General features: G+C 40.3%; 1 protein-coding gene across 2 annotated transcripts in view; it reads right to left on the bottom strand.

Annotated features, from left to right (window-relative positions):
* NTNG2 (netrin G2) overlaps positions 1 to 22,044 on the bottom strand; it is a 96,923-nt gene that overhangs the window by 22,124 nt on the left and 52,755 nt on the right. Inside the window, exons 3-5 of one of the 2 annotated variants that reach the window (XM_074293937.1) lie at positions 4,497 to 4,669; positions 1,241 to 1,267; positions 225 to 362 (exon numbers count right to left, since the gene is read on the bottom strand). In XM_074293937.1, the coding sequence (XP_074150038.1) occupies positions 225 to 362; positions 1,241 to 1,267; positions 4,497 to 4,669 (338 nt within the window). The remainder of the gene's footprint in view (positions 1 to 224; positions 363 to 1,240; positions 1,268 to 4,496; positions 4,670 to 22,044) is intronic. The other variant, XM_074293938.1, reaches the window with a different exon arrangement.

Here is a 22,044-nt window from a genome sequence, read left to right as displayed (position 1 = left end):
TTTACTGGGTGGGAACTTGGAGTAGATGATCTATAAGGTCTTATTCAATTCCAAAAGCCAATGGTCTAAGAGTCTGTGAATCAATAATCAGAGTAATTTCTTCTCTGGTGTCACAAGGGATACTATGGAGAAAGGCAGGGTAACTATCTAAAATGAGTTAGAGCAGCCAGGATTATTTGCTGAGCACTACTGGGAAATGGGAGTGTCTAATTTCCAATACCTACCTGTGGATTGTTGGGTGCTGGGAAGGGTGAGGGCTTGTGTGGTGGGGGTTGTAGGAGTAGATGTGGTGCTGGCCACCCTGGGAACCATTGTGGTGACAGTGGCCTTGGGGATAGTGACCTTCGGTGGCCGACTGATTCCTGGCAAGACATGGGAAAAACAAGAATGGGGCAGATGGACAAAGGGAATTGGACGGAAAGGGAATGACCATTTCAGAAATACCATCTATTCCTTGTAAGACATTAGGAGAGATCACAAGGCACATGTATTCTATTGGATCCAGGATCATTCTCATGATTTTTTTTTTTTTTACCTTTACCAATAACCCGAGCAAAGAGGGAAGTACGGTAAGTAGTTGCTTAGAACGGAGCCCTGAAGAGTAGGGGTTGGGGCCATGGTATGGTCCCCCATAGCCCATGAAGAAAAAGAAAAAACTTCCACATTACTTCCTCAGAAGGCTTCTTTCAGTTTCCCCATCCTCTGGTCCTGACTATTCTCCCTCAACTGTGACACATGACTAGTTGGAATTTGGATATCAGATAGGTTTTCCTAAGTAGGAGGCTAAAAAAAAATAATCCTTTGCTGAAGCTGGATAAAGAGTTTAGAATTTAAATCTGTCATGGTTAGAAGGAAAATCACTAGCAGTTGAGTCCCTTCTGGGGACCCCTGTCCACCGCCAGTCCAGGTGAGAGGAGAGGTTGGGCAGTAAGAAGAGGGAGAAGTTCACTGGGGGGTCAAGGGGACTTGCAAAAAGTCCAGTTTGTTCCTTTTTTCCAAGGCAGTGCTAATGAAGCTCTAGGGGAGAAACTGAAGAGGCAGTAAGCTGCAAAACAACAAAAAAGAAATCAGAAGAGATTGGGGGAGGGAGGAGGGGGACAGCAAATGAGACACAATTAGAGGAACAAGATGGATGGCTGGCAGGCACAGAAAGAACATTAAAGTCCCTTCTTTTTTTCCCTGTGCAACAGCCTCATGCAATAAGGATATCAACCTTCTTTCCTTTCTCTCCTTTACTTACTGCCAAAGGCGGAGCCTGCAGCCGCACCTGGAAGAGAAAGAAGACAAGGTCAAGTTATGGGGTTAAAGGCAGGGAGGCTACTTTCTGCAAAGGATTTGTGTCTCCTGGGGAGAAAGAGAGATGGTGAAGAGACATCATCTCCAGCTTGAAGATATCCTGACCTTCAAAAGAAAAGGTTGCCAACTAAGTTTGGGGAGCATTTCAGAGGACACAAAGAGAAGGAGGCATCCTTCACTGGGTGTGATGTGGATTAGTAGAGGATTGAATTTTTCTCCCAGAGTTCTGGGGAAATCCATAAATAATATAGCCCAGATCTTGCTCCTACACCATTCCCCTTCCTTCACCCCTCCAAAGTCTATTATTCTCCATTGTGCTAGAAGGAAAAATAAAAACATTTCTTTCTAAGGCTCAGGAACATCTTAGATAACTCTGGGAAAAATCTTGAGAGCTTCTGCAAACATACTGTAGCTACCTGCCATGGTTTTTGCTGGCATGATCCTCCTCTCAAATCCAATGAAGAAATGACCTTACAAAGAGTTCTCCCTTGTGCAGAGATATGTTTCCCTTCACACAGGGGAAGGCAGGAAGGGAGGAAAGGATTAAAATAGTTACCTGGATCTCTCCTTTGCCCTTCTAACTCCACCTCGTATCACAGCTACTTATGTACTCGTCCTTCCCACAATTTAGAAAGTCCTATGAGAGCAGGATTCATGTTTCATGCCTAGCCTTGCAACCTCAGTATTTGATGCGATTGCTTTGCAGATACATTTAGATATTTGTCAAATTGATATGAAGAGAGCAGTTGTACAATAACAGAAAGAACAATGGACTTGGGTTCTGAGAACTGGTTCAAATCCCATCTCAGATACTTAGGGATTCCCGAGATCCTTGGCTTGCCACCTAACTCTCTACATCTCAGTTACTTCACCTGTAAAATAAGGTGGGAGGGAGGAGAGAAGTCAGACTCCATGGCCTCTAAGATTCCTTCCACTTCCAAATTTATGATCCTATGACCTGAATTTGAGTTCCAGCTCTGCCACTTATTAAATATTTGATCTTTAGCAAATCATTCCTCTTCTCTGATTTTCATTTTCTTCAACTAAAAAATGAGAGGGTTGGAGTAATCTCTAAGGCCCTTTTCAACTCTGATATTCCAAAATTCTGAATGTATGAAATGATACAGGATGTGAAATCACCAGGCTACATAGGAAACAACAAAAGGCAGGAGGCTTTCCTTAATCACATAAAGGTTAGGCCATGAGTTGGGGCAAAAAGATCTCATTTTAAAAATCTTTAGGCACTAAGTGAGAATCAGATAAGAAAAGGGAAGGCATCTCGGAATGGGGATGACAAGGAAAGGGTCTCAAAAACATCCTCTACAAGGAGGGAGATACAGCATATGGAGGGAAAGGAAGAGGTAAAGAAAAGGAAGGAGGGAGAGGAAGAGGGAAGAAGAGGAAGAAATGGTCTTAGAAGAAGAGATAGGGATAAAGGGAGAGAGAAGGAAATAGGAAAAGGAGAAGAACAAAGAGGGAGAAAACAGTGAGTGGAATACAAAGGGAAGAAAAGAAGGAATAGAGAGGAGGATGATTTTGAAAGAGTGAGACTGATGAGAGAGACAGACAGAGATAGACAGAGACAAAGCCAGAGTCAGAAAGAGAACCAGACAGAAACAGAGAGAGAGGTAGGAAGGGAAGGAGAGGAAGGAAGAGACAGATTGATAGACAAAGACAGAGACCGAGACCCAGGAAGAGAGAGAGAGACAGAGGGAGACACACACAAAGAGAAAGTGAGATAGTAAGTGAGAATAAAGACTGGGAGACAACCAGAGACAAAGGGAGACTGGGGAGGAGGAGGCAATCATGGAGCTCTTGTCATAGCCCCAGAATGCTCTCCTTGCTCTCAGAGGACCCTCGAGCGCTATCCAGCAGCTGACAAGCTCGTTCTCTTTCAAAGGCTCTGTCGTCTCCCGTCCCTGGCACACACAACATTCCTGTCACGGCCCTCGCAGCCTGTATTTTAGCTTTGATCATCTTAAAGCCACATAAATCTTTCACCCACCGAGAGGAGAAGCAAAAGAGAAAGGCTAAGCCTCCCTTCCCAGGCAAGGCCATTAGAAACCCAAGCAGTGACATTTGCAAGTCTGAGCTGTGTTTAAGGGCTTCAAGTGGGCTCGTGTTCCAGGGTTAGAACAAGAAAGACCAAAGATCTTCCTGCCTCCACAGATGATCTCACCAACTTTGACCTCTCCCTCCCCTCATCACAGGTGGAGTCCCGAGGGACTCACTGCTTTGTGGAGATTTCTGAGACCACCTATGGAAAGACTTCCAGACCCTATCACTGGCCAGCCCTGCTTCTTATAGGGATCATAAGATTTTTACCTAAAAGGGATATTAAAGGTTTTCTAATATAACCTCCTCATTTTAAAGATGGGAAACTGAGGCCTAGAGAGAGATTAAGGATTTGACAAAAGTCACACAGGTAAATGAAACAGCTGCGAATCGAATTCAGCTCCTTTGGCTACAAGCCCAGCTCTCTTTCTACCACACATGCTACTTCCCTCCAGAACTGCCCACCCTACCAAAGAGGCCCTCCCTTAGAAATGACTAAGATTGAAGAGGAACTTCATTGTAATCTTTAAGAACAAAAAATGCTTTCTGAATGATGTTCTGAATTGAGGGAGAGACCAATCACATAGCCTAAGTCTACAGCCACAAGAAAACTCAGAGGATGTCTAGTCTAACCCCTCTCACTTTAATGATAAGGAAACTGAGGCTCATGACTTTGAATGACTTGACTGATGTCACCAAAGACTTGAACTGAGATCTTTTGCCTCCAAAATCATTTTCCTTTGTTGTACCAACTTGCCTCCTGATAGTCAGGAGATTCTGGATTGTAAAATGATGAAAGGTTAGGGAATCTCCATATCATAGTGGATAGAGCACTGTACTTGGTGTCAGAAAGCTGGGAGTTTGAATTCTACCTCAGTCCTACCCATTTGCTGCCGTATAACTCTAAGCAAGTTTCTTAAGCTTTCAGTCTCAGTTTTCCCATCTTTAAAAAAGGTATAACAAAAATAGCTAACTAAATCATAAAGGAGATAACATACATAAAGTGTCTTGAAAATCTTAAATTCTATGTGAATGTTATTATTAAAGATGACTAAAGATGCAGTTTTGCCCAGAGGCAGGGGGATGAACACAATGACCTCCCACAGGCCATTCCCAGTCTTAGGTTAGCTCCTTCCTATACATACATGCATTGGGGGACCCATTAGGGAGGGGCAGGTAGGACCCTGCTCTCCATGAGCGGGTTCGAAAATTCTTCTTGCATTTGCCACAGTCCTGGCCAGTGGTATTGTGTTCACACTCACATTGGAGGCCGCCTTCTTTGTAGGAGCACAGGTTGGCATGGAGGTTGCATTTACACCTGAGAGGACACAAGACAGGAGACATCATGTGAGTCACTAGAGCTCTCTTGAGCTAATTGGACAGAATTTCACTAGAATTCCCTGGGGGCCTCAAGATTAGGGATGCAACCTCAGCCATATGAGTAGAAGGAAATGTTCATGAAGTATTCAGAAAGGTTTGGATGAGAGAGTCCAACAAGTGTTGGAAATTGTCTTATTTGTCTCAAACCATTTCTCTCTAGCTTTCACTATCTGGAAGACAAGGGCTTTCCAATATTTTTTTTCAACTTTTGCCAGATTGGGAATTTTCTGGCTTATTCAGAAGAGAAAGGAATCTCCATCTTTCTCCATCCATCTCTTTACCCATAACTCTACTTCAGTATCTGAACTCTGTTAAAGAAAACATTTGATTGACCAATATGGTCTCATTCCTTTTCCCAATGCCCTCCAATTTGTATGGCTTTTCATTGTTCTTCTCCAATATAATGTAGAGTGTGGTTAGTTCTAGACAGTGATTTTCTTTGTTCTCTAAATTTGCCCTTTTACAAAACAGGGATGTGTTAGCTCAGACCAGTTTTCAAGTGCCATTTATGAAGAGATATGAGAAGACACTCCCAATCTACCCTTGTTGGAAATTCAAATTATATGGGTGTTGCACATTGTACAAGTTTTCTGACATTTTCAATATATTAATTAGTTGTACTGATTTTTTCTTCTTATTTTTCAGTTTTTTTGATCTTTTTAAAAAATACAATCTGTTATATATGATGGCTTTCTGTGAGGCAGGGGGAAGGAAACTAAGGAAAACTATGATAACAAAAAAGAGAAAATATCAATACTTTTTTTTTTTGAAAAAAAGTGTGTCTTTTGTATATTTTTTGTTTCAGAGAGCCAGTTAAACATTTAACACTACAACTGCTGTCCTTTCCCCACTGTTTCTTAGATTCAATCTTTAAAATGTTTAAAAACTCAACTTTATTTAATTTTCAGTTCTGAATTCTCTCTTTCCATCTCTCTCACTCCCTTATCCATTGAGAAGGCAAAAAACCCTCAAAACCTATTACAAATCTGTGGTCTTGTGAAACAAATTCTTACATTAGCCATGTCTCTCCTTCTCTCCCTCCAAAAAGAGACAGAGAAGATATTATGCATCAGGCTATACTGTGAATCCATCCATTCTCTATCTGAAGGAGCACAACATATTTCATCATGAGTCCTTCAGAACTGTGGTTGATCATCATGTATATCAAATTTATTAAGTCTTTCAAAGGTGATTGTCCTTATAATATTGCTATTACTATATAAAGTACAATCCTAGTTCTGCTCACTTCACTTTGCATCAGTTCATACAAGTCTTTCCCAGGTTTTTCTGAAGCTATTCCCCTTATCATTTCTTATAACACAATTGTATTTCATCATATACCACAACCATTTCAATCATTCCTTAATTGATGGTGTTTATCTGCTTTGGATGTTCATTAGACCAGGTCTGTGTCTTTTCCCCCTAACTACCCCCAATCATCCTCCCTCTTCTCACTAGGATGTTCCCTTATACTTTCACCTTCCTAATCAAACACTAACAAAGAAGAACAAGGAAACTAGGCCATTTGGACATAGCTGGAATGACCAATATTCAGTAAGAGGAAGAACATTGGGCTCATGAGGGTTCTCAAACACTTGGAGGTCTTTAAAGATAAGACTTATGGGTCCCAGATGGTTTATGGGACTTCTCGCCAGGAAACAAATGATGGACTAAATGGACCTCTTAAAGGCTCTCCTAGCCTTAAGATTTTATGTATTCTGTCTCTACTATATACTCCCTGGGTGACTTTGGTAAGCCATAGTCTCATTTGGATGTCAGTTTTCTCATATGTAAAATGAGAATAAAGAATAATCTTTATAAGTTCCTTTTAGTTTTAAATTCTGTGATTCTATGATGAATCCTGGGTCTCACTCCTCACTCCTTGGGCATCTTGTGGTTTGGAATCAGTTTTGTATCTTCCCATAGGCGTATCTAAACCCAGTCAATCTCTAACATCACACTTAGGGAATGTACAATTGGCTAAACGGTAATAGCACTAGAAGCCAGGTGCATCAAGTGACACAAAAATTTATGATAATACATTGAAATAAAATATTTTATTCTACCTCTTTATTTTCTTTGCCTGATGGATTTTTAAAAAAAGTCTCATCCTTTAAGGCATTCATAAATTCCAATCTATCCTTAAGACAGCCTGGTGGTCCAGTGGATAGAGTGTTAGACAGAGTCAAGTAGATCTCTGTTAAACTCTGTCTTCAGAACCTTAATAGCTGTGTGACACTGGGTAAGTAAATTTAACCTTTTGCCTCAGTTTCCTCTTCTGTAAAATCATAATAGATCATATTAATCATAAGATCGTAATAGCACTAGTGTTATTTTGAAGATCAAATGAGATAATATTTGTAAAATGCTTAGTAAATCTTAAATCTTAAAGTACTCCACAAATGCTCCCTTATTATTAGATATCATCTTATTATCTTAATAGTTATAGGTCAAACTTATCCCATTGAATAGATCTCAAGATCTCAGAGCCCTTGAGTTTCTCTTGTATGGGCAGGAATATGCCTATCCTCTATGTATGCTTGTGTGTCTACTATCACTTATATTTTTCCCGACATTTAACCAACATTTTTTCCTATTTAATCTGCTTTAAGCTCATCCTTCTCTTCATTGTGATACCCTTTCCATTGCACTGATTCTTCTTTCTCTAACAGGAGGATTTAAAAATATTTGCAGACAGTTATATCTTCCCTTAGCTGTTGCTTATCCACATTCTACATATTTAACTCCCTTAATCTTCCCTCTACTCATAAATCAATCCTGCCAGCCCCTTAATCATTTCTGTTACTCACTTCTCTACTTCCTCTCATTTGTCTCCATCTGCCTAGTAAAGCCAGATCCAGAGATGCACCAAACCTTCCCAGAAAGGTCTGCCATGGGTGTGGAAAGGGGTCAAACATCCTGAATTGGCGCCTGTTCTTCTAGATATTATTTTGTTGTTTGGCTTTGCACAGACAGTAGCTAGTTCTCTCTATTCACTCCGAAGCCTCGTAGGGTATATTCCAATTTAAAGACATCTACCCTACTTACTGGAGTTTTCTTGGACTTTTCCCTCTCCCTCACCTCTCATCTCTAATAGATAAGCACATCCATTTGATTCTATCTTGACAAAATCTCTCATACCTGTCTGTTGCTCTCCCAATATTCTAATACAGGTAATTGCTATCATCAACCTGGACACTTACAACAGCCTCCTAACAGATCTACTCACCTCCTCCCATGCTTGCTTCAGCCCATCCTTCATTTTTCTGCTAGATGTGACCATGGCCCTCCTTTGGTCAATGATCTTAGGTAGTTCATTATTGCCTCCTGAATAAAATTCAAGCTTCCTTGCTTGGCGTTTGGGGACCCCACAATCTGGCCCCAGCTAACCTTCCCAGCTTTATTTAATATCACTTGCTTTTACCTAGTAAGTGCAGTATAGTGGATAGAGAGCTAGTTGGTCTCGTGGCCAGGCTGATCTGAGTTCAAGTGTCACATCCTGGCTGTATGATCCTGGACCTTAAGCAATCTCTTACAGACCACAAGTTGGAGAGAAGGTGTTGACCTGATTGGTAGGAATCTCCTCATCCTGGATTTCCAGATACCAATTAAAGCACAAATCTAGTACAATTTACACCGCAGGCAAATTATCCTATTCTTACGTCTCCTGTGCCATAGTTTGCTCCAGCTATTTCTCGTGCTTGGAATGTACTTTCTTCCTTCATACCTTTTTGTTAAAGACCATTTCAAATTCTAGCTCCTCCAAGGAGCCTTCCCTATTTCCCCAAGGGGGTAACAAACTTGCTCTTTCTACTTTGCTTCACAAATTTAATGCTTCTAGTCTACAGTATTGCATATTACAGTCATCTATGTCTGCAGCTTATCCCCTATTGGGCTGCAAGTGTAATGAAAGCATTAGACATGAAATAAAATGAAAACAAGATCTATGTCTCATCTAAACTTGGTAGCAGCACAGGGCTTTATATGTAGTTTGTACATGTCATTTGAATCTTGTCCCCACCATTAGAATATAAGGCAGGGGCCCTCTTTTGCCTCTTTTTACATCTCCAGTGCTTAGCACTGAGTGTCTGAAACATAACAGGTACTTATTGCTTATTGATTGATTACATAATGCTTATTGATTGATTACATATAGTAGGTATAGAATAATGTTTCTTGAATGAATGAATAAATGTATGATCAGTAAGAGCTAGGGAAGATCATATTAAAGTCTAGCTCTCTTCAAACTCAGCTCAAGGGCTAATTCTTCTATGGAACTTCCAATTCGTTCCATAAATGCCTATTGTCTTGATTGGATGACTTTCTCCAGCTGCTAGTGCCTCTGAAATGAACTGGTATTTACTTTTAATATATTTTACATTTCAGAGAGTTGCCTAGAGTGGTGGGATCAAACTTAAAGAGAAGCAGAACCACTAAGCCCTAAGCTTCCCAATGGGCACATGTTGATTGAGAAAACATGTTAACATTATCTTTGTTCTTCTTTATTTTTATTTGTTTTCTTAAATATTCCCCAATTACAGTTCAATGTGACTCCTAGATGTGTTGTAGACTGCACAGGGTTATGGGTCTCATGTTGGATACCTCCGGCCCAGAGAATAGAGAGATAAAGTCATTGCCCACAGAGATACATCCAGTAGGTGTTAGAGGTACATTTATAAATACATATGTATGTTGTTCCCTCCATAGAATGTAAGCATCTTGAGGGGAAGGAATGTTTCCTTTTTTTTGTCCTTGTCTAGCTCTGTTCCTGGCATACAATCCAGGCTTAATGAATGTATTCTACTTGACTGCTTGAGGTCCCAAAGATCAGGTTACAGAACAACTCTTCTGTAGTCCTTTAAATGGTCCTTTAAAGCACCTAGATGGTATAGTGGATAAAATGTTGGCACTTTGGGTTAGAAAAACCTTAGCTCAATCCAACCTTAGAAACTTAGGAGCTATGGAACCCTGGACAAATCACTTTAGCTGTTTGCCTCAGCTTCCCCAACTGAAAAATGGGGATAATAACAGCATTTATCTCTCAGAGCTGTTGTGAAGGTCAAATAAAGTGGGGGTTTTTTAAGTGCTTTACAAAATTCAAAGCTAACTATGCTATAGTTAGCGTATCTCTTTCCCACTCCATTCTAACCATCCTGATCATTATACCTTATGGATCATACTGAGAAAAAACTCAATAGGACTCAGGAGAGGCCATAGGGAGGATGGGGAAGATTATAATTAACCTGGCTGGTTGCCAAATACCAAGCTAACAAATCTAGATTTACTGACGATCAGAGGCAAAGTTCAACTGCAACTCAGATCCCCAACTCAGCTTGTTCTATGAAACTAATCATTAAGACTCCTATGGAATGTCTTCAGTTTCTCTCTTGTAAACAATTTTCCCTGTTGGAATTACCTGCAGATGTGCAGAGTGTGTGTGTGTGTGTGTGTGTGTTGTGTGTAGCTCTGAAGGCATATATGCGATACATATGCCTGGTGATCTGTAAGGACATACATTTGTATATGCAATGTGAAATACTTGTGTGTGAGATTATGCTCTGTGTATATGTTTGCATGATGTGGATTCTGCCTGTGTATATTCAAGGACAATGTCTTAATGTTTATATATGTGTGCAAAGGTGTTGTTTCTGTGTGTGTGAAAATATATATACACACATACACATATCAATGCAGGGTTAGGCCTTTGTATTATGTAATATTATACATAGATACATACATAATATGTATATGAATATATGCATTGTGTGGGGATCATCATGAGTTGCATGAAACTAAGATGAGGCTCCTGCTGAGCCATTCTCACTGGGGTTTAATGAGGAGAATTTGCATCTCTAAGGAGACTCTCTGCTCTCCTCCAGATGCTCCTGGGCACCCGAGGACAGTGGGGAGCTGGGCTGGACGATAGCTCTTTGATCACTCAGACTTTGTAGGTGACCTCAAACCCCTTCTGCTCCCCAGGGCACTGGGCTGTTCCCGCAGCTCTGGAGCCTCGGTGACCCTCGAGTTGATGTCTTCCTTTCTTCTGCATCCTCTAGTTCCTACCCATAGAAAGCCTTGTATTCTGTCTGTACATTCCTGCCCAGGGAGTGAGACAGAAGGATTTTTTTATGACTTTGTCATTGCCTGAAGAACTTAGGAAGTAAGTTCTCCTCCCTAGGTCTTGGCTTCCTCTTCTATTAAATGAGGGATTTGAACTAGATGAACTTTAATGTCCCACTAGCTCTCACAATCCATGATTCCTAAAGTTCCACTTGCCCAATCTCTCTGATTGCTAGTGAATGCCAGGATGTCTGTTAAACCTTAATTCCTGAGCCCTTGGGGGACTCCTTCCCTTATAGCCATGCCCCAGTCTGGTCCTACTTTGTCTCACCCCTGGCCCTAGTGAGAAGCCCTTTCCAAGAAGGAATTAGCCTAACAAGCCTAATTGGGTTTTTACATTCAGAAAACAGATAGGAATGCATAGGAAGGACAAAAGGCCAGGTTACGGAATGTAGAACCACAGAAAGAAAATCTCCATGTTGGGGCAGTTGGGTGCCGCAGTGTATAGAGCACCAGCCTGAAGTCAGGAGGACCTGAGTTCAAATTTGACCTCAGACATTTAACACTGCCTAGCTGTGTGACCCTGGGCAAGTCACATAACCCCAGTTAGCTCAGGAAAAAAAAATCTCCATGTTGGAAGGAACTGTAGAGCATCATGATCAGCTAGTCTCACCTAACCACCCAATAATGAAAACTTTTCTTCAGCATCTTTTGGGGAAAAAATCTGCTCAAATACCTTAAAGGAACTCATTATTGTTTCAAATCAATTATTGGACAATCTCATTCATAAAAACAAATAACAACAACAACCACAAAAAACCCAAACACCATTCTTATGCTGATTCAAAGTTGACTTCTTTGTAACTGCTTCCCCTTGATCATAGCTTGATCATAGAGCACAGAGCTGCCCTTTAGAATCATACAGACCCACAGGTTCATTTCTTCTCCATGGCAACTCTGCAGATATTTGCAGCATAGCAAGAAGGTTGGATTGGAATACTTCTCATAGAACTGGGCATATGCACTTTGGCTCCAGAGGAGAGAGTAATGGATTTGAGCCCCTTATTAAAGGATATATGAGACCAGAGGTACCTGGTTGACTCCTTGGTGTAACACTCAGATGGACAAAGGGGGTGGGATTTGGGCCAAAGGGTATTAGTAACCAAGCTACAAACTTTGGGAGCCACAAAGAATGAAAAGAGAGGGCCTCCAGTTTCTTTTGAGGTGATCTACCTTCATTGTCTCTTTGGTGCCAAAGAAATCTCTCCCTTAGACTTCTACAGGGGAGGAAGAGATTTCTCTTTGGCTCATCCCTCTCATCATGTATGGTCTTTGCCCAAGGAGACAGTGTATACAACTGCATGGAACGGCTCAATTTTCTCCCCAGCTCCTCATTTCCACGCATAAGTAGCTTGGTACCATCGGAAAGAATCCTGCATATGGAGTTAGATAATCTCTATTCAAATCTTGTCTTGACTACTACTTCCTATATGACTTTATCTATAAAATGGCACCCTTCTAGCTTTAAATCTATGATCCTATATTCATGTTCCTCCTCATCTCCAAGGCAAACCCCAGTTTCTTCAACTGTTTCATATATAAGATGGTTTCTAGACTCCCACTCACTTTTGTGGTCACCCTTCCCCAAATATGTCCTGTAGATTTTCATTGCTCTCTTGAAGTGTGTCCCATGGTGCCAAACTGGACTTTTTAGGAAATGTATATATTTTCAAAAAGGCAGTGCCGCCCACCCACTTCCTAGGCTTCAACAGAAAAAGGAATTTCCCAATAGACTTAAGAATTGAAAAACGAGAGAAAGGACTGTGGACATTGAATGAGGATCGAAGCATACTATTTTCACCTTTTTTTTTTTTTTTTCCTTTTTGGTTTGCTTTTTCTTTCTCATAGTTTTCCCCTTTTGTTCTGATTTTTCTTTCACAACATGACAAATATGGAAAAATGTTTAAAATAACTGTATGCTATTTTTCTCTCCCAACATGATACATATGGAAATATGTAAAAAATGAATATAAGTGCAACAAAAATGTTTTTACATGTAGCTGGGAAAAATTTTAAAAATTTTAAAAGAGAAAAAAATAAAATGACTGTACATTGCTTGCTGTCCTGGAGAAAGAGGAAAATAAAGGAGGGAGGGAGAAAAAATTTGGAACTCAAAATTGTATGAAAATGGATATTGAAAACTATTTTTACAAATAATTAGAAAAATAAAATACTATTGAGAAAAAAAGAAAAGGAATTCTTCAAATCGAAAGAGAATCAGTTTGTCTATTTATCCTCTTCCTCCCCTAATCTTCCTTCCTTCCTCCCTCTTTCTCTCTCCCTTTCCTCCCTCTCCTTCCCTTTTTCCTTTTTCCTCTCCTGTCTTCCATATCTCTCTCTACCCCCTTCTTCCTCCCTCTCTCCTTATCTTTCTCCTCTTCCATTCCTCTCCCCTCTCTTTCCCTCTTCCCTTCTCTCTCTCTCTCTCTCTCTCTCTCTCTCTCTCTCTCTCTCTCTCTCTCTCTCTCTCTCTTCTCTCTCTCTCTCTCTCTCTCTCTCTCTCTCTCTCTCTCTCTCTCTCTCTCTCTCTCTCTCCTCTCTCTCTCCTTTCCCTCTCTTTTCTGTCTTTCCTCTATTCTCTCTCCTCCTCCTCCTTCCCTCTCTTTCCTTCCTGCCCTCCCCCACCCATGTTCTAGTCCTTTTGTCCCAAGCTAAGTCAGTGGCTGGGGCTTCCTGATCTCTTGACCCTCAGTGGAACATGCTCCTTGATTTATCTAAGTGGTCAGGATTTGCTAGGTCTACTCAGTATATTCTTTTCTCCCAAAGAGGGAAAGAAATATGGAAAGTGAAGAAGAGGACACCCTCCCTGATGCTTTCCTCAACAGCAGAGGATGAAGGCAGGACTGAAGTGCTAAGCTCACTTCTGGCTTGTAAGCTACCACTTAGTTCTCCCAAGTGACCCAACCTGGGGTGAAATCCAGGATCACCACGCCCTTGGCACAAGGCTTCTGTGACTGCTGGGAAGATGGGTGAAGGGATGACTCTCCATGCTTCTCTCTAGGAGTTCAGCTCCCATTGCTTACTGGAGAGGCACTATTGTGTCATGAACTTACCAGCTGTGTGAGAACCTCTGCCTGCCTCATTTTCATTTGGAAAACAAGGGAGCTGAATGATAACCTCAGAGATCCCTTCCAACCCTACATCTGTCATCTGCCTTCCTAGGAGACATTCAGGCTACTGTCCTCTCTCAAGTGGGATAAACTGAGGTCCAGAGATCTCCCAGGATTGGGCAACAATTACACAGAAAAGCAAATTCACTGAAGAAAGAACTTAGACATGCTGCCTTCTGGAGTCCAGCACATTCTTGATTACACTCCCCACCTAACTTCTTTATCGCAGAACTCAACATTAAAGAAATACATAGAAAATCTTGCATGCTGGCTTTGGATTCAGGAGACCTGGGTCTGAAATCTGATTCTGCCATATACTACAGGTGGGATTATGGACCAGTCACGCTCATAACCTCAGTTTTCTCCTCTGTAAGATGGGGATAAAAACATAGAGGAGGAAATTGAGGCAGAGGATAAGCAACTTTCCCAGTCACACAGTTAGTAAATGTCTGCATTTGAACTCAGGTCTTCCTGACTCCAGGTTTAGGCCCTATTCATTATGTGACTTAGTTGCCACAGACTCATTGTGATGAAAGCCTTTTGTAAAACATATTACAGGTATAGGACTGGAATTAGAGTTAAGAAGTCTAGATTTCAAAAGTAGCATCTGGTATTAGCTGTGTGGCCTTGGGCAATCATTTAACCTCCCTGAACCTCAGTTTCCTCATCTATAAAATGGGGGCAAAAAGGGAGAAAAGCAATATAAAGTGCTTTACACACTTCCAAGTGTCCTGCAAACATCAGTTTGACTGTGTGACACTGAGCAAATCATTTATCCTCATGGTCCCCCAGGCAACTCTAAAATGATACATGATACATTTAGAGACAGGTGCTGCTGACCTGTATGAATAGAAGCAATTTCTTCTCCCAGAGTTCTTCATACAGAAACTTACTAAGTCTTAAAATGCTACAGAAATGTTAGCTCACCCCTGCATGGCGGCTTCCCTCCTCATACATATATCCCTTTATTTTTGATTTCCAAGGTCCTATTTAACTTTCTTTCATTTCATCTATAGGAATTGAAAAAGGAGAGGTGACAAAAGGGATAAGATTAAAAGAAATAACTCTTCTCTTCCGCCACCCCTTCCCCCTTAGAGAAATACTTTTTTTTAATGATAAAGTTAATTATGTCCTTTTAAGGTTAGAAATTTTTAGGGTTAGAAAGGATTTGAGAATCTATCTTAAGTCTGAACTGAAGCAAGATCCCCACCTATAATAATATCCCTGACAAATGAGAGAGGAGAGATCGAGAGAGAGAGGCTAGAAACTCATTTCCTTCTCTCTCTCTCTCTCTCTCTCTCTCTCTCTTGGAGTTAAGTGACTTGCCCAGGATCACACAGCCCAGGAATTGGTAAGTGTCTGAGACTAGATTAAACTTATAGACTCTCTTTGAATATCTATATTGACAAGCAACTCATTACTCTCTTGATTTTTAAAAATTCTTAACTTTACAAACATCAGATTAAATGAGCATTTATATAGTACAGAAGGAGGACCTGAACACGAATCTGCAAATCTCTATTATTTAGAGCTTGCTTTCCTTTTAAAGTACAGAATAAATTCACAAGTAACTTTGGAAGCTTCCCTACTTGTCAATGATCCGTTGACCTCACTTCTCCAGGCAGTCCATTTCTCTCTGGGAAAGCTCTATTTGTTTGGCAGTTTTTCCTTATGTCGAGTTGAAATCAGCTAATACATCCTCGCCAGGCAAAGAGGTCTAATCTCTTAACCTCTATCTGCCTCAGTTTTTACAAATGCAAAGTACACAAAATAATAGCACCTACCTCAAAGGGTTGTTGAGAGACCAAATGAGATGATGTTTGTAAAAAGCACTAAGTGTGGTAGCTGGTACCTAGTAGGTGCTATATCAGTGCCTATTTTTTTTCCCTTTCACCTCTCCTTTCCATGTCAGCTCCTAAAATAATTTAAGACAGTGATTGCATCTTCTTGAAATCTTCCTTCATGAGCTTGGACAGACTTTGGGAGAGAGTGATGGACAGAAGGGTCTGACATGCTATATAGTTCATGGAGGTCACCAAGAATCAGATGTGACTTAAACTAAATACATTTAGTTCCTTCCATTTTACCTTAATGTGTCACAGTCTTTGCCTTCACTACTCTGATGGCCCTCCTCTGGATCTCCTCCACCTTGCCAATGTCTGTTATAAAACGTCAGCCCGGAATTCTCTTTTGAGAAGTTGGGAATTTCACAGTTTTCACTGGAGCTAGCAACTGAATTCTGAGTTCCGCCTGTTTCCTTTTTCAAACTCCATCAAAAGCATGAACACAATAGAAGGACTATGACATATAGAGTGGCTCTCAGTCACAGAAATGCCATTCTAAATTTCAAAGCAACAGAGAAGGACTGCTTTACAAAGATCAGGATGGAATCTCTTCAATACTCTATCACCCAATTGATGAAGTATGATCAGACAGCCCTCCAATGTGATTCTAGAGTTTAGACAGTGACATAGGGAAGAAGCAGCGTGGGAAAAGGGAAACTGAAGCTTTGTAAACTGGGGTTTACAATCCCATCTCTGAAATTTCCTAGTTTGTTGTGGGATTCAATCTCTTTCATCTGTAGAAGGATAATAATATCATTAATATTTACTTCCTAGGGTAGTTATAGAGATCAAGTGAGACAAAAATGTTCTTGTGCTTAGCAAACCTTAAAGAACTAAATAAATGTCATTTTAAAATTGTTAATCAGCATAACTGATAGAACCCCAGATTTGGAATTAAGAAGAGTTCAATTCAAATTCTCTTTCAGATTGTTCTCTCTCAACCTCAGTTTCCTCATCTGTAAAGCAGGGATAAAAATAGAGCCTTCTTCTGAAGTGTGCTGTGACAATCTCATCAGCTTTGCAAAGCTTAAAGAGCTTCATAAATATTACATTATTGCTGTTATTGTTGCTATCTGCCAGCTAGTGCTAAGAAAAAAAAAGATACAAGACTCCATTGGTAGAATGTAGGTTCCTAGCGGTCACCATTTTGTTTTAGTACCCCCAATACCTAGTGCAATGCTTGACATATAATAAATGTTGATTGATTGATATATGTACAACTAGTCCTTCCTTTCCTTACGATCTTTACAAGGTTATTGGAGGTCTGAAGAACTTGCCAAGTATGTAATAGAAGGAACATTATGCTTCAAGTGGCAGCCTGGGGAATTCCTAGAGAGATAAAATTGTTGTTGTCCATTTGTTTTTCAGTAGTGTCTGACTGTGACCCCATGTGGGGTTTTCTTAACAAAGATGCAGGAGTGGTTTGCCATTTCCTTCTCCAACTCATTTTATAGATAAGGAAACTGAGGCAGACAAGGTTAAGGGACTTATTCAGCCATACAACTATTAAGTGTCTGAGGCTGGATTTGAACTCAGGTGCTCCTGATTCCAGGCCTGATGCCATATCTAGCAGCTTATGAGAAGTAAAGTAATTTAGATGAAAGAGAACAGACTTGAACCAGAAAATGGGATCATAGATTTTAAAATGATGGTGGGCAAGAGGGATGAAATAGAAGAGTACAGGTGTTTGTTATATATCTACTATGTGCCAGGTCCTACTTTACAAATATTGTCTCATTTGATCCACAAAAAACCCTGTGATGAGGGTGCTAAATCATCTTGCCCAGGGTCACAAGTATGTGAAGTCATTTAAACTCAAATCTTCCTGACTCCAAGTAGAGAGCTCTATCTACTATCCACAGCCTCCTAGCTGTCTCTCTTATTAACAATTTTAAAATGACATTTATTTCATGCTTAAGGTTTGCAAGGTCATCTGATTCAATTCTTTCACTTTACAATTGAGGAAAGTCTTGGAGAATTTAGGAGATTTCCCGAAGGTCATATCTGCCAGTTTTCTTTCTGCTATCCCACACTGTCTCAACAACTCCAGCTCTGCTAGTAAGTAGTGATGTGATCTTGAGCAATTAATTTAACTTTCTGATCTTCATCTTCAAAATAAGAGCATTGGACTAGATGATCTCTACGGTCCTTTTCAGTCTAAATCTTATGATCTGAGATCTCTCCCAGTTCAGTGATTTTATGATTCTAAATGAGCCCTTTCACAATGCTGCCTGATTCCTGTGACATCTTTCTTTTTCTAAGCATCCTCTCACAGGTATTTATACTTAGTTTTCATCAGTATAACTATAGTGGGGAAAGGGATTGATTGCACAGGATGATTTCTCTGGCTATGGACACTACTGAGCTCCAACCTACAGCCTTGTACCTGATTTAATTCCTCCATTTTCTCCTAGGGACCAGCTTCCTCCTTCTTCTTCTTTCCTTCCCCAAGGTTAACGCTTCCAGTTTTGTTTTCTCTCCTGTCCAAATACTTTCCCTGTGTCCACAGGCTCAATTTTTTCAAGGAATAGCTTCCTCAATTTGACCTTCGAGAATCATCAATCTCACCAGAAAATGCTAACCCGAGCCACCTGACCCCACAACACAGCATTTTTCAGACCAATCCATCAGGATGCATTATTTAATAATGAGCAAAGGAACAATTTAGGATTGGTCAGGCCACCTGGCTGCCACAGTACAAATTCCTAGCCCATCACTGTTCACCTTTCTCTCCCTGACACATGGCCACAAGGTTCCACTGCTTTAATGCTCTGGGATTAGTTCCAATGGAAAGGGTACCATACCATGTGCCATGGCCAAGAATGACCCCAATCAGCTTTCGGGCCAAGAGTAGATGTAATGGATTAGTGGAAAGGGTTCTGTATTTATAGTCCAAGCTCCTGGGTTTGAACGTTAGCCATGCTATAGAGTTAACTGTGATCTCTAGCAGTAGCAACTATTCTCTGGGCATCAGTTTACTCATTTGTAAAATGAGGAGGGATTGAACTAGATGATCCTGAAATCCAATAAATGCATTGTTTGACCTTAAGCAATTCTTACATTTCTCACCATTTATGCCAATTCTGCCCCCTGTGTCTTTTACAAGAGGCAATGAGATGTACTTGACAATTGGCCTTGAAGTGAGGAAGACAAAGATTCAAATCTCTGCCTCTGACAGATCTGGCTATATAATCCTAGGCAAGACATCTGACTTCCCAGTCAGTGTCTCAAGCAACTCTGGATAAATTGCAGAGCAAATGTCAATCTGCTTTTAATAGAGGGTGTTCCCTCCACCAACAAAATCACATCTACAAAAAACAAACAAACAAAAAAACAAATCCCCAGAGATCCAAAACCCTTCCTTCAGAGAAACAGTATAAGGGCAAGTGTGAGCTCACAGAGATACTCTGCATCCTTACTCTAGAAAGCAAAGTCACCTGAATAATGAACTGGTTCTACTAAGCATATTTTCATATTACCATTTGTTCCATGGGCATAGCCATGGCCAAGGTCACTGTAGTTTCCAAAGGTCATTTTCAGTCCAGGTGTACAGGGAATTTTGACTCACTCAGGAGAGTAAACAGAGAGTTCTTTGGAAAGGTCTTTAGAGAAATTCCAGGAAGCAGCATTAATTATCATGACTATTAAAATAAACTTTTACAGTACTGATGAATTTCATCTTAACTCATTATAACAGCATGGGGTCCTATGGGCCATATTTATTCCAAAGATCACTTATTCAACAATCATTTGTTGGGCACTTACTGTGCACAGAGTATCTGGCATTGGAGAAGGGAAGGAATTGAACAAAAATGAAAAACAAGATATGTTCTTGATTCTGGTGGAATCAATCAACAGACGTTGTAGTGTATTCTGTGTACCTGATACTATGTTAAAGTTTAAAGATACAAAAACAAAAGTCAAGCTGTCCCTACCCCTAAAGAGCTTATATTCTATTGGGAGAGATAATAAATAGGTACATTCAAGGTGCATACAAAACTTAACCTTAGAGAGAAAGGCACTAACAGCTGGGGGATTGGGAAAGGCATCCTATAGAAGTTATCATGAAACTTGAGTCTTGAGGAAAGAAAGTAATTAAAAGAGGTTGAGATGAAGAGGGGTACATTGTAGGAAAAGCATGGACTCTTGGACCACAGAAGGGAATAATGAGTAAGAAGACTAGAAAGATGGAAGGAGCTGGTTTAGGAAGAGCTTTAAATACCAAACAGATCTGAGAGATAATAAGGATACAGTGGAGTTTATTGAGGAGGGGACATGACTACGTCTCTGCTTTAGGAAAATCAGGTTGGCAATTGTATGAAAGATGAATTGGAGAAGGGAGAGAATGGACACAAGGAGACCAATTTGAAGGATAATGTAATAGTCCAAATGACAAACTATGAAGTTTGAACTAGGTGGAGGCTGTGTGAATGTAGAGAAAGGCAGATATAAGAGAGATACTATGGAGATAGAAATATAACAGGATTCAACTGTGAACTCCTTGAGAACAGAAGTTGCCTTTTGTCTTTCTTTATGTCTCTAATGCTTATCATGGTGACTGGCACATAGTAGGCAATTTAAAATGCTAATTTATAGATTGATTCTTTTGTGCTGTGCTGAAGACCTAAGTTTAAATCTAACAACAGACATTTATTAGCTATGTAACACTGGGCAAGTCACAACTTTTGCTGTTATTTAGTCATTTTCCTTAGAGTTTGACTCTTCATGCTCCTATTTGGAGTTTTCTAAGCAAAGATACTGAAGTAGTTTGCCATTTCCTTCTCCAGTTCATTTTATGGATACAGAAACCGAGGATTAAGTGACTTACTTGGGATCACACAGCTAGTTAAGTGTCTAAACTTGGATTTGAAATTCAGGTCTTCTTAATACCAGACCTTGTGCTGTATCCACTATGCCACCTTGCTTTTCCCAAACTTTTGGCATTGTGTGAATCATTTTAGTCATGTCAAACTTTTTGTGACCCCATTTGGGTTTTCTTGGCAAAGATACTGGAATATTTGTCATTTATTTCTCCAGCATCTCAACCATAAATGGGTTAAATAATAACACCAACCTCCCAGAATTGTTGTAGGGATCAAATAAAATATTATTTGTAATACACTTAGTACTGTGCCTGAAACAAAGTAGGTGCTTAGTAAAATGTTTCCCCTTCCTTCCAATGGATAGAGTTTACAATTCTAGACATTATCTGGAGATGTGAAAAATGTTTAGAAATACCACCTTCAGAATAAATGCTTGCCAAGTCTATAAAAACTATGATTCTGTGCACCAGGACCTTTTGCTGCTGCTGAGACAATGGTCTTTAACTTTAGTTTAGTTCTGCTGGGGTCTACACTCATATATTTCTTCTTCTTTTTTTTTTTTTTTTTCTGTAGAAGCATTTGCAATATTTCCCCTGAGTAATACAACTCTAGGGAGAAAAGAGCACTGAACTCATTTGCAGTCAAGAGTTCTGGGTTCAAATTTAGTACTAGAAGGGATCTTGGAGATTTTTCTGTCCAATCTTTTTATTTCATGACAGAGAAAATGAAGTTCATACAGAGGAAACTAGAGGGCAAAAAACTTGCTGAATGTCACACAGCAAATTATAGTTTTTAGCCAGAACTAGAAACCAGGATGTGCTGGCAATCTAAAAACAGAAGGCAAATCTGTTGAGAGACCTGGGTCTTTTAGGAAAAGGGTCATAGCATCCTAGATTTAGGCTGGGAGAGACCTGAAATTCTCTAGTCCAGCCCTGTCATCTTGCAGCTGAACAAGATTCCACATTATTAAATGGTTCAACTAGTCTTTGAATCTGGTTTCTTTGACCCCTAAATGTAGCACTTGCTTCTGTACCACTCAAAGGACATTTTCAAGGCTCTTCTGTGTGGAAGAAGAATAATACAAGGTCATTGTGCCATCATTTGGCCTCTGGGAGCTCTTGTGTGGATTCTTTTTCCTCTCTGGGTTTCAGGTTTTTCTGTTTTGTTCTGTTTTCTATGTTAAAAGCCAGAGTTGAGTTAGAGGACCTCCAGTGGCCTAGCCATGAGGATATTTGCTGGCTCACATTAGAGAGAGAGACTTTGGAAACAAGGGGCCCATCTGAACACTGCCTGTGACCTTGGTCATCCTCTGTCTTTTCTCTCCAGGCAGCCCTCTGGCTCTTTCCTGGCTCTTGAGAACCACTTTTCCCCCTCAGACATGACAGGCTTTTGGAGCTTTCCTCTCCTTTGGCCACA

This window comes from Sminthopsis crassicaudata, chromosome 2, assembly GCF_048593235.1.
Source record: "Sminthopsis crassicaudata isolate SCR6 chromosome 2, ASM4859323v1, whole genome shotgun sequence".
In the NCBI taxonomy this organism is placed as follows: domain Eukaryota; kingdom Metazoa; phylum Chordata; class Mammalia; order Dasyuromorphia; family Dasyuridae; genus Sminthopsis; species Sminthopsis crassicaudata.
The sequence above is the reverse complement of the archived record's forward strand: the minus strand, read 5'-3'. Positions and strand labels throughout refer to the sequence as shown.